Below are 17,230 nucleotides of genomic sequence, written 5' to 3' on the forward strand. Positions count from 1 at the left end.
ATTAAGTAAAAAAGAAATCAAAGCAGTCCCTAAAAATTGAGAACAAAATAAAACATGTGAACCCAATCATTTCAAGTTGGAGCTATAACCACACAGAGAGAAGTAACTTCTACTGACTTTTGATTTCTTACAAAAAGTTTTAAATATATACCAAGGTAGACAAAATAGTATAATGAACCCATCACCAGCTTGAAATTGATAATTGAGGAATTAATCACTTTAGGGCCAGTCTTGTTTAATCTATATCCCCAAATTTTTCTTATTTTGAAAAAAGTCCTAGACATCATATTATTTAACCTGTAAGTATATATTTCTAAAAGGTAAAAGCTTTTAACATAAGCACGTTAAGTTTATTACTCTTATAAAACAACAACAACAACAACAACTTACTATCTTAAAATCATCAAATAACCACTGGTCAGTTCAGATTTTTTCCTTGTTCTACTGACTTTAGAAACGTAATATTTTAGGGGCGCCTGGGTGGCTCAGTCGTTAAGCATCTGCCTTCAGCTCAGGTTGTGATCCCGGTGTTCTGGGATCAAGCCCCGCATCAGGCTCCTCTGCTGGGAGCCTGCTTCTTCCTCTCCCACTCCCCCTGCTTGTGTTCCCTCTCTCGCTGGCTGTCTCTCTCTGTCAAATAAATAAATAAAATCTTAAAAAAAAAAAAAAGAAAGGTTTAAAATCAAGGATCTAGGGAGTGCCTGACTGGCTAAGTGTGTAGAGCATGTGACCCTTGACCTCCTGGTGGTGAGTTCGAGTTCCATTTTGGGTGAGAAGATTACTTTAAAAAAAAGATTACGTTGAATATCAATAAAATAGGAAACAGGAAAACAGTAATGAAACCAAAAGCAAGTTTTTTGGGAAAAAAAATGACAAGCCCAGACTAAAAATAAAAGACATAAATTATCAAAAGCAGGAATGAAGGACTAAATACTTTACCCAAAAGACAGAGATTAAAGGGATTATCAGGAAATATCATAAATGATTTTATACTAACAAATTAGACAATCTAGATGAAATGGACAAAAACCTGGGAAGGCAGAGAATTACCAAATTAGACTTAAAAAAAAAAAAAAGACAATCTGAATAGATGTATAACAACTAAGTTCAGTGAATAATTCAAAAGCATCCCATAAAGAAAACCCCAGGTCCACATGCTGAATCCCATCAAATATTTAAAGAAGAGAGAATACTAATCTTCAAACTGGTTCATAAAATGGAATAAGTACTTTATAACTCATTCTATGAGGCCAGTGTTTTTCTGCTACCGAAGACATCACAGTAAAAGGTAATCTACTGATTGTGATCCCTTAGAAACAGAGCTGCAAAAATACTTGACAAAGTGTTAGCAAACTGAATCCAGCAACATATGAAAGGATTTTGGATCATAACCAAGTGGGATTTATCCCAGAAATACAAGTGTGGCTTAATATCTGAAAATCAGTTAATATAATATCTCATAATAATTAGTAGGATAAAGTAGAAGTCAGCAGACTTTCTGTACGGGGCCAGAAAAGTAAATATTTTTAGGACTTCACTGGCCATGTAGTTATCTGTCACAGCTGCTCAACCCTGCCAGTGTTTTCCAAAGGCAGCCATAGCCTATACAGAAACAGGCAGAACTGCTCCAATAAAACTTTGTTTCTGGGCAATGAGATTTGAATTTCATATGATTTTCACATGTTGCAAGCTATATCTTTAAAAAAAATTTTTTTCCCAACCATTTAAAAACATGAAAACCATTCTTGACTTGGGAGCCATATAAAAATAGGCAGCTGTTAAGATTTATTGCCGCCTGGAATAAAGGACAAAAACCACATGATCATCTCAGTGCGCTTGGTGGCCTCTAAAATGGCCCCCAAGTAACCCCTACCTCCTAGTACTCACACCCTTGTGTAATCTTTTCCCTTGAACACTGGACCTAGTGACTCATTTCTAACAATAGAATACTGCAAAAGAGATTGGATGTCACTTTGGAGATTAGGTTACCAAAAGACTGTGATTTTATCTTGCTCTGCTTTCCCTCCGGGCTCTGGCTCTGGGGGGAGCAAGCTGTCCTGTTGTGAGTAGTTCTGTGAATAGGTCCATGTGGCAAGGAACTGCGGGCTGGCCAACAGCCCGCAAGGACCTGACACCTACCAAAAACCAAATGAGTAAGCTTGGAATTGGATCTTCTGAGGCCTGCCAGCAGCCACCTACATAAGCTTGGAAGGGAATTTGCACCCAGTTAACCTTTGAGATGAATGCAGCTGTGTCCAGTACCTTGATTACAGCCTTGGGAGGGATCCTGAGTAGAGGCACCCCGCTGAAGTTGCCTGTGCCTGTGTTCCTGTCCCACAAAACCGTGCGAGAGTAATGTTTGTTGTTTTAAGCTGCTCAGTTTTGGGGTAATTTGTTAAATAACAGTAGATCATCAATACATCATCAGATACAGAAAAAACCCGTGACAAAATCCAACACCCATTCATAATAAGAAAAAGTTCTCAACAAACTAGAAATAGGAGGGAGATTGTTCACTCAATCTGATCAGAAGCATCTATGAAAAACCTACTGCTAACATCATACTTATGGATGAAAGACTAAATCCTTTACCCTAAGATCAGGAGCAAGGTGAGGGCGTAAGTGTTACCACTTCTATCAACATTCTGTTGGAGATTCTAGCCAAATGCAATAAGCAAAAAGGGGTGGGGGACATACCTACAGGAGAGAAGTAGAACTGTCTTTATTCTCAGATGACATAATTCTAAAAGAAGTACCTGAAAATGATAAAACATTAGTGAAAGAAATTAAAGACTTGCATTAAGAGTATATAGAGAACTCTTAAAATCAATAATAAGGTAATCCAATTAAAAATTGGGCTAAACACTTAGATATTTCACCAAGGAAAGAGATGAATGGCTAATAAGTACAAGAAAGGGTGTTCATTACAGAATTGCAGAATAAAATCACAGTAGGATTACCGTCCAGCATGGCTATAATCAAAACAAGAGTGCCAAGTATTGGCAAGAATGTAGAGAAACAGAGACTTTCATGCATTGCTGGTGGGAACGTAAACTAGTACAGCCACTTTGGAAAGCAGTTCAGTAGTTTCTTAAAAAGTCAAACATAAACATAGTGTAGGACCTAACAATGCTAATCCTAGGCATCTACCCAGAAGAAATGGAAACAGGTCCACACAAAGACCTAAGACACATATCAGCCAAATAGAATGTATGGCTTTTGGATCCTGTTTGAACAAATCAACTTGACAAAGGCATTTATAAGACAATTGGGGAAACTTGAACACAGATGGGTTATCAGATATTAAGGAATCGAAGTCCTTATCTATTAGAAATATGTCTTGAAATATTTATAGGTGAAATAATATATCTGGGATTTTCTTTAAAATACTGGAACAAAAAGCAGAGGGAAATAGATGAAATACAAGTAGAATATTAATGTCAAAGTGTAATGATGGTACTTGTGCATTCTCTGTTACTCACTCTTACGTGTATTTGAAATTTTCTATCGTAAGTTAAAAAAATTAAACCGAGAACATGACCACTGTGGAAAAAGAGCCTTTAGGGGCACCTGGGTGGCTCAGTTAAGCATCTGTCTTCAGCTCGGGTTGTGATTTTGGGATCCTGGGATCGAGCCCCACATCAGACTCCCTGCTCAGCTTAGAGTCTGCTTCTCCCTCTTCCTCTGCCTGTCCCCCCAACTTGTGCTCTCTCTCTCTGAAATAAATAAAATCTTAAAAAAAAAAAAAAGAACCTTTAAGAAATTCATAAAGGGGTACCTGGCTGGTTTAGTTTGTGGAGCACGCAACTCTTGGTCTCGGGATCATGCGTTTAAGCCCCACGTTGGGGGTAGAGATTACTTGGCGGGGGGGCGCCTGGGAGGCTTAGTTGGTTAAGTGGCCAACTCTTGATTTCAGCTCAGGTCATGATCTCAGGGTCCTGGGATAGAGTCCCGTGTCAGGCTCCGCGCTTAACGGAGTCTGCTTGAGGATTCTCTCTCTCCCTCTCCTGCCCCTCTCCCTACTCATGCTTGCTCGCTTGCTCTCTCAGAAATAAATAAATAAATCTTTTTTCAAAAAAGTCATAAAGACAAGTAGGTAGTAATATTACATCACTTAGCTTATTCAAGCCTGGTACCCGTCCAACCTCAGTATACCTTGCAAAAATCCAACCATTTCATTACTGCCACGCAAAAGGTTATCTTGAGCAGAGATTTAAATGAAAGAGCAGAGACAGAGCTTTCAGTCTTCATGTTGCACCACTTGCCAGCAAGTTCTAAGCTAGCTTTCTGGTATTTCTGTATTTGCAAAATGCATATAGGTCTCCTAGGAGCACATAGGTAGTTTGCTGTTAAACGTTTCCAAATGCGAATGAAGCATCATCCCCTCATGCTAATTCTCATACACAACACAGCCTTTCTTCTTTGTGAATGGCACCTCAGTGTGAAAGGTCCGAGGATTTATGACTGCTCTTACTTGGGGTATGGAAACTTTACAGTTCTTATGTATACACACGTGTTTAATGAGAATTGTGTATGATTTACTAAAGATGTGTTCCTGTTTATTTATTCATTTTCTCCTTTTTCCACTTTTCAGTACATGTACTAGCCTTAGCAAGTTCTGTTCCAAACTCAGGCACCTTGACTTGGCTTCCTGTACATCAATAACAAACATGTCTCTAAAAGCTCTGAGGTAAATGTCTTATAACAAGAATATCCGATAATTGGAACAAATACTGATTTTTTAAAAATTTCAAATAACTGAAATAAAGTTGGAATTGAGGGAAACTATGTTTTATGGATATGTACTGTAGTTCAGAATAGATCTTTTGTTTTATCATTTGCCCGAATCACAGGACACAAGTCACAGGTGAAATGACTAGAGGCAACTAGGATTTCTGAACAGACTGGTACAGCGCATGCACGAATGATTAGATTTCTGTGAAGGCTGGGTTGCCCCCACTCCCCTAAACGCCACATATCGTTATAGCTTAGTGATCAGAGCAGCACTCTGGAGTCAGGTGATTAACCAGGTACCTTGAACAAATATAACCCTTGTGAGCTTTTCCTTATCATCTCATAGTGCTGTTGTTAGGATTAAACAGTATTATCATTGTTTGATAATATTAGGCCAAACCATACAAAGTTGCCAGTATTTAACAACATTGTCATATAAAAATGACACTTCATGTGGTTCAACCTAATATATATAAAGTGCTTAGGAGAGTTTCTGGCATATAATAAGCACTCAGTAAGTTTGTTTTAATATTAATGTATTTTTTAAAGTACATTACCAGAAGGTGTACCTTAAAAAGGAGGGTGAAATGTCTGTTCTCATTTTATCTTTACTTTTTTATCAGTCTTTTACAGGTAATTATGGTCCCATGTATTGGTTATGTTTGTAAATAGTAAAAATTAAGCTATTAAAAGAAATGCAGATTTAGTTGAGTATAAGTAATCTAAAAAGGGCTTCTAGACCTCCCTTACGAGTACTGAGTACATATGTATCTAAGGTTATTTGCCATGTGGGATAATAAGTAGGGTGATATAACATTTATGGTTTATAAAATATTTTCACAAATGATTTCATTTATTTGAAAACCACATGAAGCAGATAGGAAGGACAGACACAGATAAGAAAATCTAAAACATTTTTGAATGCCAGGGACTGTGATTTAACTTCACTAAATAAGGTATTGTTGCTGCCCTGTAGCTGCTCAGAGTCTAGTGGGAGAAAAAATAATGAACATGTTGTCATATTACAGTGTGATAAGTGCTGTTGTAGACGTGAGTGCTTCCATATGGGGAGAACATAGGCAAGGGCTGACCTTAGATTAAGAGAAGTTCAGTCGCGTTTCCTAAAGTGACTTGTCTGAACTCATACTATTAATGTTGAAGAATGGACTTGAACCAAGATCCCCTGCCTTCATCTTCTAAAACAATTAAAGCAATATTTTCCAAAGAATATCACAGAGCTTGGGATTCTTGCATAGTTCAAATGCGAAATCAAAGATGAAACTGATATTTGATAGGGCAGAGATCAAACACAGGATAGCCTAAATTTAGCCTTTGGAGACCGTACTCTAGAGACTTCACAGATCAGGAAAATTTGTAGATCCTTTGTAATTTTTTAAATAAAAATTAAAACCTCTTCATTATTATTTTGATAAGTAATAGAATTATTTGATAAAGAATCTTAATCTAAACTCTTCACTAATTACTCTGTTAACTTGAACAGGTCACTTAGTTCCCATTTCCAGAGGCCTTTTAAACATGTGATAAGTGCAAAAAGAATATATTTGGAAAGGGTAAACCTCCATAACAATCTGATATATCTGGAAAACAGTATTGTGCTTTGTGCGTGTTAGTTTAGCTGGATTAGAGATAGCCCTCCTAGTGCTACAGTCCCACATGAACTCAACCAACATTGATAAATATGCTTTGTTGTTGTTGTGAGATTGCCTGTATTCTAAGTCTGTGTTAAGTAAATGAGTATATTCTTGTGGGAAAGCATGGGGCTGTAGCCATTCCCTGACTAAATAGCCAGTGAAATGAGACTTTGGTGCCTTTGGAATTGGATTTAGTCATATATCTGTTTCATTTTGTTTTGTCCTAAGTGAGGGATGTCCACTGTTGGAGCAATTAAACATTTCCTGGTGTGACCAAGTAACCAAGGATGGCATCCAAGCACTAGTGAGAGGCTGTGGGGGTCTCAAGGCCTTATTCTTAAAAGGCTGCACACAGGTAATACTCCATGTAGTGCTTGTGAATTTTAGAAGAACCGTGAACTTTGTAAGCAGCCCAGATACATTGGCTGGAGGAATACGTAGTTGTATATTAATGACCAAAGGTACATGCTTACCAAAAATTAAAGCGTCTTCCTTAGAGTAAAAAAAATATGAAAATAATTAACATCTGACCGAAGATACAATTTTTGAGGGGAGGCAGGATGGGGAGACAAAATCACACTGAGCCTGCACCATAGGCAGGAAGTTTCGCAGTTTAATCTGAGAAGAGAACTTGCCATGTTGTCACTGCCTGAGACCTTGAACTGGAGAGGCAAGGAAGGCAGTCTTAGTTAGCAGTTTTCACTAGTAGTTTAACTACCAGGTTAAATGTGCCAAATATACAGAACCTACATTTTATAGTGTTGGTGTTTACTTCCTGCAAGTCACATTACGAATCCCAGCATATTCTGTCAAAATTTTACTATCTTTGTGTTTTACTGTGACTAAAAAAAGGAGTTGACATGGCAGCATCTCGAAGGAAATAACAAAAGTGAGTTTAGAAGTGACGGACAAAGTAGGGCTAGGCTCTTGTGACATTATTTTATTAATGGTGACTGAAACCATCCCGTGGATTTTGTTAAAAATGCCCTTACTTCTTCACCATGATGGGAGGAGTTCCATTGTTCGAAACAGAGCTCTGGAAGTAAGACTGCCTTAAAACAACAGCTTGAGCTTCTGGTTATTTATGGAATCCTGAAAAATATTGATTGGAATGCACCATTATAATCAATTACTTGCCATCTGTTCTCAGCGCTGTACTCATGGCACTGATCTTCCAGCAGCAGATAAACCGGATTCCTTTCTCAGCTTCTGCTCCCAAAAGTTTGTTTTTAAAAAAACTTTATATAGGAAGTATAGAAGTGTGAAAATTATTTTAGCTTCATAATCCCTGAGCAAAATGCTGTGAGGCGTACTTAATTTTATCAGAAGAAAAAATCCATAAACATTAGGCAGTGTTTATTTTATCTTTTCCTTGATTTGGTGATCATATGAATTTGACGTGGTTGGAACTGGTGAAAAGTACTGATGACCATACCAGTGACATGAATTACACCTTTATGTGATCATGGGTCATTGTTTCTGGTTCATTGTTCCTTTGAAACTTGGTTGGCTGTTTTTAGAATGTATGGATGAATATGTATACTCCTAAATCTTTATCCCTTGAAACAATGTTAGTAATCATTTTTTTCTGTCTTTTTAATTTTTCTAGCTAGAAGATGAAGCTCTCAAGTACATAGGTGCACACTGTCCTGAACTGGTGACTTTGAACTTGCAGACTTGCTTAGTAAGCAGTCCTTCCCACAACTCTTTCGTATTAGTAATTCATTTCAGTAATATTGTACGAGCTTCAGTCATCAAGACCAGTGGTTTTTCCACCTCAACCCTGGGGACACAGGAAACACACAGATGATTCTTGGCATGCTTAACAACACTCCCTCCCTCCTGAGGGTTTCGATCTAGGTCATATAGAAGATAGCTCATGCAGGATTCCAAGTAAGCTAAGTAAAACTCCACCCCTTTTCTTTTCTACTTGTAGAAGTGAATTATTCACAGACTTTAGTACTTAGAATATTCTTGCTTAATTAAATTTCAGTCATGCCAGTTAAGATCTGTCAGTGAGTCTAACTATTGGGAACCACTGATCTAAACAAACGACGGGCAAAATGTACCCTCTGAATCATTTCCAGGTAGTAGTTGTAATCCACATTCCGCTTGCTTAGACTGTCCGCTTTTCTTGCGTCTATCCCCGAACCCCTGCATTTTGCTCAGAGAGTTTGCTGAAACTATTCAGGGTCCTAGAACATTGACAATACACTTTCAGCTTTTCGCTCTTGCCTTGAAAATTACAAATACGTGTTGCCTTGGAGTGAGAGTCTCTGGTGGCAATGAAAGAGTTGATGAGGGTTTGCCTTGTTTTTGCTGAAACTTCTGCTCATTATCCACTCCCTTTCTTGTATGATCACCTGAAACTTGAGACTGCAGTTGTTTGAAGGTGACATATAAAGGGCCACATTTTGTGCAATTGAAGCAACCTCCCCTTCCAGCCCTTAAGGGATGGTGCTGATAATGATCTGCTTGGGAGGCTCCTGAAGACTGAGTTGAAGGAATGAGATTCCTTTTAAGTCTGATCACCACTTCCTTTTAATTCTGATTGCCATAGTTGCTAACTCTCAGAATTGGCCTAATTTCATTTATGAAACCGAAATATTTGGCCTGACAGGAAGAGCTTACACAACTGTGTAAACATGAAACCAGCATCTTAACAGTGATAGGAAAAAACTATTCTCGGGTATCTTTGGATCTTACGTACATATATATATACACACAGATACACTCGGGATATATGTGTGTGGATATATGTTACGTACACATATATACCATACCTACCGTCTGCTGTTTTAGTTTCTTTCCGTTGGCCCCTCCAGCAGACAGAAATCACAGCCGGTAAGCACAAAGAACCAGTTCTATCATCTGTTTATTTCACTCTTTCCCTTCACCCAGATCTTAGGGCATAAGTCATTCCTTCTGTAGAATGTGATGCAATGATTCTCATTCCTAAGACTTCACGTTTCTGCCCCAAAACTGTTGACGTGACCAAAGTACATTCTTGATCCATTCTTTGTTTCTTGACTAAGTTGAAAACATAAAAGTTTAGCAAATTTTATTCTTTTTAAACTTTGAAGAATTGTTACATACGACTTCCTCATCATTCTTCCTCAATAATCCCTTATAGACTTGAAAACATTAAGAAGGAAAATGCAGCACAGCCCTGCAATACTTTCCTAATTATTCTGTGACACAAATTCTCATTGGCCTGATACATATGCATGTTTGATGATTGCTGCTTCCCCCTTTACGTTTCAGTTATCCTCGTTTAGTAATAACTACACATCACACTTGCATGGCACTTACTTAGTTATTTCCCACATGTGTTGATCCTCGTTAATTTATCCTCACAATACATCTTGTATCTGCCTTAGTGTCCATTTTTTTTACCTGTATCTTGCTTCAGTTATACAATATTGAGAATATACTGATTTAAGCAGTGAATATTTAAAGCTTGATTTTTTTTTTTCCCCCAATTGTCCTGGCAACCTAAGGACACTGACTGAACAGAGATGACAGGAGAGCTTTATTCTGAGGCTTACACAAAATTTGTGAATCTAGCAGGACAAATTGAAGTGCTAATCACATCCAACGTGTTAAGATGTTTATACGTGGCATCTTTTTTTTTTCCCTCAGCTGACATTTTGGTGTGACCTTTTTTTTTTATTTTAAGATAATTTAAAACATACAAAATTATATTTGAGTTGGATACAGCTGTTTATCTCCATAAATTAGAATATTCTTTATATTATACAATTAAAGAACTAAATGGAAAAAAAGAGAAATAGATCTGTGGTTGATATGAAGTTGCAACTGTCATCCACAGGTTGTTTTTATTTTTTCGGTAACTTAATGTCAGTGTCAATTTTGAACTTGTAAATATGTTTATACTGCTCTTCTATCTGTTTTCTAGGTTTTTTAAAGTAATTTAATTGAATCTACCCCATGATGCACCTCATGCTGTTCCCAGTCCCATTATGTTAAAAGAATCCCATTATAGCTTCTTTCCTTTACACCAAAAATGAGCACAGGGGTGCCTAGCTGGCTTAGTCATATGACTCTGATCTCAGGGTCGTGAGTTCAAGCCCCGTGTTGGGCATGGAGCCGACTTAAAGAGAAAAAAAAAAAAGAAATGAGCACAGTAAATTAAAAGGAACTGAAAAGGAGAAACAATATGTTCGTTTTCTTTTAGGTCTGCTACCTGATTGATAATAAATCGATTTTATTTCTTTTTGGTGCTTATTTTCAGAGGTAACATTTTTTCCTTCTTTTTCTTCTGCTAGGTTACTAATATCAATGGGGGCTTTTTGCTCTTATTTTTTAGCAAATCACAGATGAAGGTCTCATTACTATATGCAGAGGGTGCCATAAGTTACAGTCCCTCTGTGCCTCCGGCTGCTCCAACATCACAGATGCCATCCTGAATGCTCTAGGTCAGAACTGCCCGCGGCTTAGGTAAACATTTCTTGTTTAGCTGAAAAAATCAGGGGAAAGGAACAAAGGTCTTCTTCACCCGAATTTATTCCTTGGAACTTTGAGATTTTTAAGGTAGACCCTATAAGGCTACTACCCTTTTAGATGCTAACCTACTTGCTTTGTACCTCATTTGATTACATGTAATTGGCTTAAACCAAGGGGTGGTAGTCCCCGTTTCCGACTTCTTGCTATCCATACTAGGAAAAAAATTAACATTTTATTTCATTACTTGAGAAATGAAATAAAGGCATTTTTCTCTTATTAATACTTTCATGTAATTCCTTTCTGAAGAAAATTTTTAAAGGCCTGTCCTGTGGTTATTTACCTTGTGGTAATGATGCCAGGTACTTAGCAGTAAGTATTTAAAAAGAAAAAACAGCCCTGCAGGAAAACTTCCTTTGTGCTAATGGTCTTTTAGAGCAAGGCTGATTTCTTTATGGTTCCTCCTCTTTGCCTAAATATAGGATTGGCTGAATATTTTACTAAGAATGCCATGTTAGCATGCACATGGTTTCAAACCCATATTGGTTCTGTAAAACACAGTGTGCTATTTTGTAATAAATAGGGCCAATCCCCATGTACCTATTTTGTTTTTAAAACAGAACTTTTTATTGTACTTATATATTAGATATGTTAACCTTTGTTTTAAGTGATTTGCAAATTTTAATTCATTCAGTCCTCATAATAGCATATAAGTACTGTCATTATCTCCATATTACAGATGAGAAAACTGAAGCACAGAGAGGTCAGGTAATCTGTTCAAGGTCTCACAGCTAGTGAGTTCAGGAGCAAGGATTCAGACTCAGGCAGTCTGGCTCCAGAACCCAGGAAACCACATATAATAATCATTATAAACCCATATAACTTTATTAAAGCTTTTTGTTATCACCTGGCCAGGGGCCTAACCATAATTATTAAAAGTTGCCTAGATTATCAGAATTCCTTGATAGATCATAGACTTGGTCAAAATTAATAATATCAGAGGCCTGGGGCTAAGGAGGTAGCCAGACTCCTCCCTAAAAATCTTACACATTACCTTTTTCTCTTTTAAAGGGAAGAGTGTTCAGCTCCTTACTCCTTCATGGTTTATTTTATTGTTCAAACAGAAAGGCTCTCAAATATGATAATCAAAAGTTGGATTCAGGGGCACCTGGGTGGCGCAGTCATTAAGCGTCTGCCTTGGGCTCAGGGCGTGATCCCGGCGTTCTGGGATCGAGCCCCACTTCAGGCTTCTCTGCTAGGAGCCTGCTTCTTCCTCTCCCACTCCCCCTGGTTGTGTTCCCTCTCTCGCTGGCTGTCTCTCTCTGTCAAATAAATAAATAAAATTTAAAAAAAAGTTGTATTCAGTCAGATCATGCGTTCCCATTAGACATTCATTTCTAATTGATTGTTAGTTGATAATAATTTCCTCTGTAGCTTTATGTGTTTCAGCTTATGTAGTAAGTAATTTGTAAGCAAACATAAAGATGTTACTTGGTACTGTCATGCAGACGCCACTAAACTTTTCACAGAAAAGTGCTACCTTTGATTCCCCGGTCCTGTGGTTAGTGTTTCGGTTGGTGTTCAGCAGTTCCTGAGTATGAGAGTGGCTGCCAGCTCAGCCCCGCTCTGCACTGGGCCTCCCTGGGAGCCTGTGGGAGGAGGCAGGAAGCTTAAGGGCATTTTTTCATAAGTATGGAATTTCATACTTGGGACAGGCCTGTAATTAACCAGTCCCTTCATAGCATTTTTAAAAGCTATTTAAATCTGAGTGAACCTACATGTAAAATAGGGAAAGAGAATAATTTTCTTGAGCAACAGATTGATTGAAACAGAGTATTTATCTCCATTTCCTTTGTTTTCTAGGAGCAGGCTGCCCTCTGGGGGTAAGCAGTATGCCATCAAGAAGGCTTTTAAATGCATTTTTTCATGCATTTTGGCATGAACTACAAGCTTCTATTATATTCTTCTGATTGCATCACCCTGAAATGTGGTATTTACAGGACCACTTTATGATGACTCCATGAAAATGAATGGCAAGATCTGTATACAGACTTGCTTAGCTGTTAAGGTCACTATATCACGCAGTGCTTAGGGAATAGGCGGTTGTTTTCTTAAATTCTTCCTGTTTTAATAAACCCAGTTTTCAGGGAACAAGGGCTTGACGTTCACTTTTTTTTTTTTTTTTTTTAACAGAATATTAGAAGTGGCAAGGTGTTCTCAATTAACAGATGTAGGCTTTACCACTCTGGCCAGGGTAAGTATTTTCTCCAGGTTCTGTAGGTTTGGTTTGGGATTTTTTTTTTTCTTTTTTCTTTCAGAATAGTGAGCAATGAGGGAGAAGTGGAATGGCAGCAGATTTGAGGGTGTGGGGTGTGAGGGAACTTCTCTGTGGCTGGTGTGCCCGAGCGTTCTCATGCTGCAGCCATAGGCCGTAGAACCCAGGAAAGACCTCTGGAAAGACAGACGTGCGTTAGAGAACATGATGCTCCTTCTTGAGACTTGATTTGCCATGTTTTCATGAGATGGTAAACTAGGCAGGGTCTTTCTAGTGCTTCGTGAAAAAAAACTTTCTTGGTTATTTGGTATGTGACTGGTGAGTCAGAGTAATGTTGAAAGAAACATATAGGCCTGATTTTAAATGGAGACAGTTTAAGAGATTTATTGTGTTCTCTAGAATAAATACTTAGAATGGTTTTATAAATCACTGTATAATGATAGTATTTAAAATTATACTGCCTTTAACTAGTATATAATGGAATATGGAGAGGAACATTTGCTTTCAGGCAGACTGATGGAAGACGAACGGGTGGGGGACAGCACATGGCATAACATAACTCAATGAGGGTGCAAAGTTTACCTTCCATTCTTCCAGAGAAGTAATTTTCATTAAATTATTTATGGTTGGAAGGATCTGTGTTAGCTTGGTATTAATGTTCAGAAAATTTATTCCCTTGGACTGACGAGATGTTAGATACTTCAAATGTAGAATAATTGAGAAATTTCCACTGTGATCAAGGCCTTTTAAAATGTGTGATTAATTAAGGCAGAAAGTGACATTGGAATGACATCAGCTCTGAAACTTGGAAGATTTTGTCAGTGTATTTAATACTACTACTTAGCTTTCTGGCTTTAAATTTTCCCATGTTTTAAATGTTGGTGTTATAATGTTTGGTTTTGTATTCTGTAGAATTGCCATGAGCTTGAAAAAATGGACCTGGAAGAGTGTGTTCAGGTAAGAGTGTGAATTTTTGCTCAGAAATACAGCGTCATAGGGGCGCCTGGGTGGCTCAGTCGGTTAGGCGTCTGACTCTTGATTTTGGCTTGGGTCATGATCTCAGAGTTATGGGATCAAACTCAGTGGGGCGTTTGCTTGAGATTTTGCCCCTCGACCTCTCCCACCTCTCTAAAATAGATAAATCTTAAAAAAAAAAAAAAAGGAAGAAAGAAATACAGTATGATAGAAACTTAGGACAGAGAAAATGAAACTTATATAATACATGCACATCAAAACATTCAGTGCCCTATCCTAATGTAGTTGAGCGCCTGGCGCCATTGCTGATTCTTCCTTTATCGAGGTGTCCTCCAGGCATCCCAGGCAGAAGTACTCAGGTATGTGTGGTAAGGAACGGGGAAAATACATGCCATCAATAAGGTTACCAGTGGAAAGAAAGAAGGCCCAAGCATTCAGGCCATAAAGATGTTAAAATGTTTCCTTAGACCTATAGGGTTATAATACTAGTAAATAAAGCCCCATCACGTGGACAATATAGCACTGCCTTTTTTTTTTTTTTTTTTTTTTTTTTTTTTTTTTTTTAGTTTAATGAAACCCTGGACCTCTTACATCATTAGCCCTGGAGATCCCACTCTGCCCTTTGGGCAGACAGACTGACCAAATACTGCCTTAACAACAATTTCCTTTATTACCAATTATAAGAGCTTTAACATTACTAGTTGATCAGAGGGAAATTTTGAAAGGGGACTCCTAAAAAGAAGATAGATTAATAAATTTTTTTAATGGTAAAAATAAAGATACTTCTAGTAACTGTAGTGGTCAGTTTTTTCTAAATTACTTGTTACCCAGACACTCCTTAGCAACTGTTCTTACTAAACTAAAACTTGTTCACATCAGTCTATGTCTTGCATATGCCTGAGTGTCCTGTGTGTCCTCTCCAGTGTTTCTCCTTCTCAGTGATGGGCACACACATGCCCTCCCCAGCCTTTCGTCCCCCACCATTTCTTAGCCCCAGTGAAGCTGCGTATGTGATAATCCTCATCGTCATTTCAGAGTTGGAGGAGCTTTTGAAAAGAACAACTGATTTACTTTCCAGCCTAAGATATCTATAAAAGACTGTTCTTCCTTCAAGATTTCCTCCTTCTTGAATGTTCATAGGTAACCCAGATTCCAGCAGCCCCTTTGCTGCCACCTTTGGGAAAATACCTGACACCCAAGTTATCAAATCAGAGTTGTTGCATGGCTTATAAAATGTAGGCCATAGATACTTAAAAATTTGAGGATATTCCCACTTTTTTTTTTTTTTTTTTTTTTTAATGGAGCAGCAACTTCTGATTCTTTTCTCTGGTGGTCCTAAGGAGGTGAAACAAAGTCCAGTGGGTGGAAATTACAAGTGGACAGATTTTCATTCATTTCAAAAACAACAGAATTTTCAACAGACTTGTTCAAAGATGACAACTACAGATGACTACATGTGTTCAAACCTGCCTGGATAGGTTCTCAAGGAACAGGTTCAAGTAGCTGATGGGATTTCAGTCTTAAGGTTCTGTTACTTTATGATTAATATCAGGGTATCAGTTTAGAACACAGGTATACTCAAGAATGAGTACAGCCATGAAGCTTTTTTGGAATTCTACCTGTAATAAACTTAAGTATTTCTTTCAGATAACAGATAGCACGTTAATCCAACTTTCTATACACTGTCCTCGACTTCAAGTATTGGTAAGTTTGACTTTTTAGAAGTTTTATGTATTCATTGGATTTAATCAAAACCTACCTCTTACTTTCTTCTTGGTGTTTGGCTGCCATTTTAGGAAAGCATATTTCTGCAAATTGCCAACTTGCAGAGGACCCAGGGATTATGTATGAGTACTGGGTGATTGAAAAGTGACATGGAGAGTATGAGTTCTCCCTCCCACGTTAGTTACACTTCAACCTGAATAATGTTTTAATTTCAGGGGTCTGGGAGACAAGATGGCCCAAAATACAGTTTGCCTCACCTTGAGACTAAATGGTCCTGTAAAACAGAACTAATCAAGGCTTTACTAGGGGTGTCCTCTGCTGCTGTTTCCAGTAACACTGTGGGAAAGCATTCTGCTTAACTATTTTGTGTCCAGACTCATCTTTTGTATGTGTTTGGTGGTATGTTACCATCCAGAATTGGGACGGGGGGTTCTGACATGGAGGAGCCAGGGATTTAAGGAAAATTGATAAAGGAATTGTGTGAAGAGATGACCACACCTGACGGGTGTAGGAATCATCTTCAGTTAGTTGCCTGTTTGGACATTCCCCTGTACCAGGTATTCAGTATTTAGTCCAAATTCCAGAATGTTTCGTTCAAGAAAAATTGAGTCCCTCTTGTACCTGTAGAAAAGTGTTAATTTGTATGTGGGGGTGGGTATCGTGTTTTGTTCATGAACTATTTCATAGTCATTGCATGAATTCACACAGTATATTTAGAATCACACACAGAGGGACATCTGGGTGGCTCAGTTGGTTAAGCATCCAACTCTTGATTTTGGCTTAGGTCATGATCTCAGAGTTGTGAGATCCAGCCGCATGCTGGGCAGGGAGCCTGCTTAAGATTCACTCTCTCCTCCTCCCCACCCAAAAAAAGAATTGCATGCAGAAACTTCAGTCAATGATAGTCAAAAGCAGGACCCCAGCAACTCTAGTTTGCTTTCTTCCTTTCACCACATGGATCTGGTGATGGCTCCATATACATCACAGTCCAGCCCAGAAGGTTTCCTTTCTTGGCTGTCCACAGGCCAGTAGCTAGAAGAATGCCATGAGATGTTTCAGTGTCCTTCCTTGCTCTATTTGGCTGCAGAGTCTGTCTCACTGTGAGCTGATCACAGATGATGGAATTCGTCACCTGGGGAATGGGGCCTGCGCCCATGACCAGCTGGAGGTGATTGAACTGGACAACTGCCCACTAATCACAGATGCTTCCCTGGAGCACTTGAAGAGTTGTCACAGCCTCGAGCGGATAGAACTCTATGACTGCCAGCAAATCACGCGGGCTGGGATCAAGAGACTCAGGGTAAAGATGGCTGCACACTCTTCAGCTCTGGTGCTCTCGGCACCTTTCCTTCTTTCTTTTTGTCCCTCCTCCATTTCCTGTGTGTGTGTGTGTTTGTTTTTGTTT

The 17,230-nt window shown here is 38.4% G+C and overlaps 1 protein-coding gene across 4 annotated transcripts in view; it reads left to right on the plus strand.

Moving 5' to 3' along the window:
• FBXL20 (F-box and leucine rich repeat protein 20) overlaps positions 1–17,230 on the plus strand; it is an 88,849-nt gene that overhangs the window by 62,858 nt on the left and 8,761 nt on the right. For all 4 annotated transcript variants that reach the window (XM_026512966.4, XM_026512967.4, XM_044389270.3 and 1 more), the window contains 8 exons: positions 4,595–4,690; positions 6,615–6,741; positions 7,996–8,070; positions 10,717–10,847; positions 13,044–13,104; positions 14,038–14,082; positions 15,748–15,804; positions 16,913–17,125. In XM_026512966.4, coding sequence (XP_026368751.1) covers positions 4,595–4,690; positions 6,615–6,741; positions 7,996–8,070; positions 10,717–10,847; positions 13,044–13,104; positions 14,038–14,082; positions 15,748–15,804; positions 16,913–17,125 — 805 coding nt within the window. The remainder of the gene's footprint in view (positions 1–4,594; positions 4,691–6,614; positions 6,742–7,995; positions 8,071–10,716; positions 10,848–13,043; positions 13,105–14,037; positions 14,083–15,747; positions 15,805–16,912; positions 17,126–17,230) is intronic.

Source organism: Ursus arctos, unplaced genomic scaffold (assembly GCF_023065955.2).
Source record: "Ursus arctos isolate Adak ecotype North America unplaced genomic scaffold, UrsArc2.0 scaffold_24, whole genome shotgun sequence".
Classification (NCBI taxonomy): Eukaryota; Metazoa; Chordata; class Mammalia; order Carnivora; family Ursidae; genus Ursus; species Ursus arctos.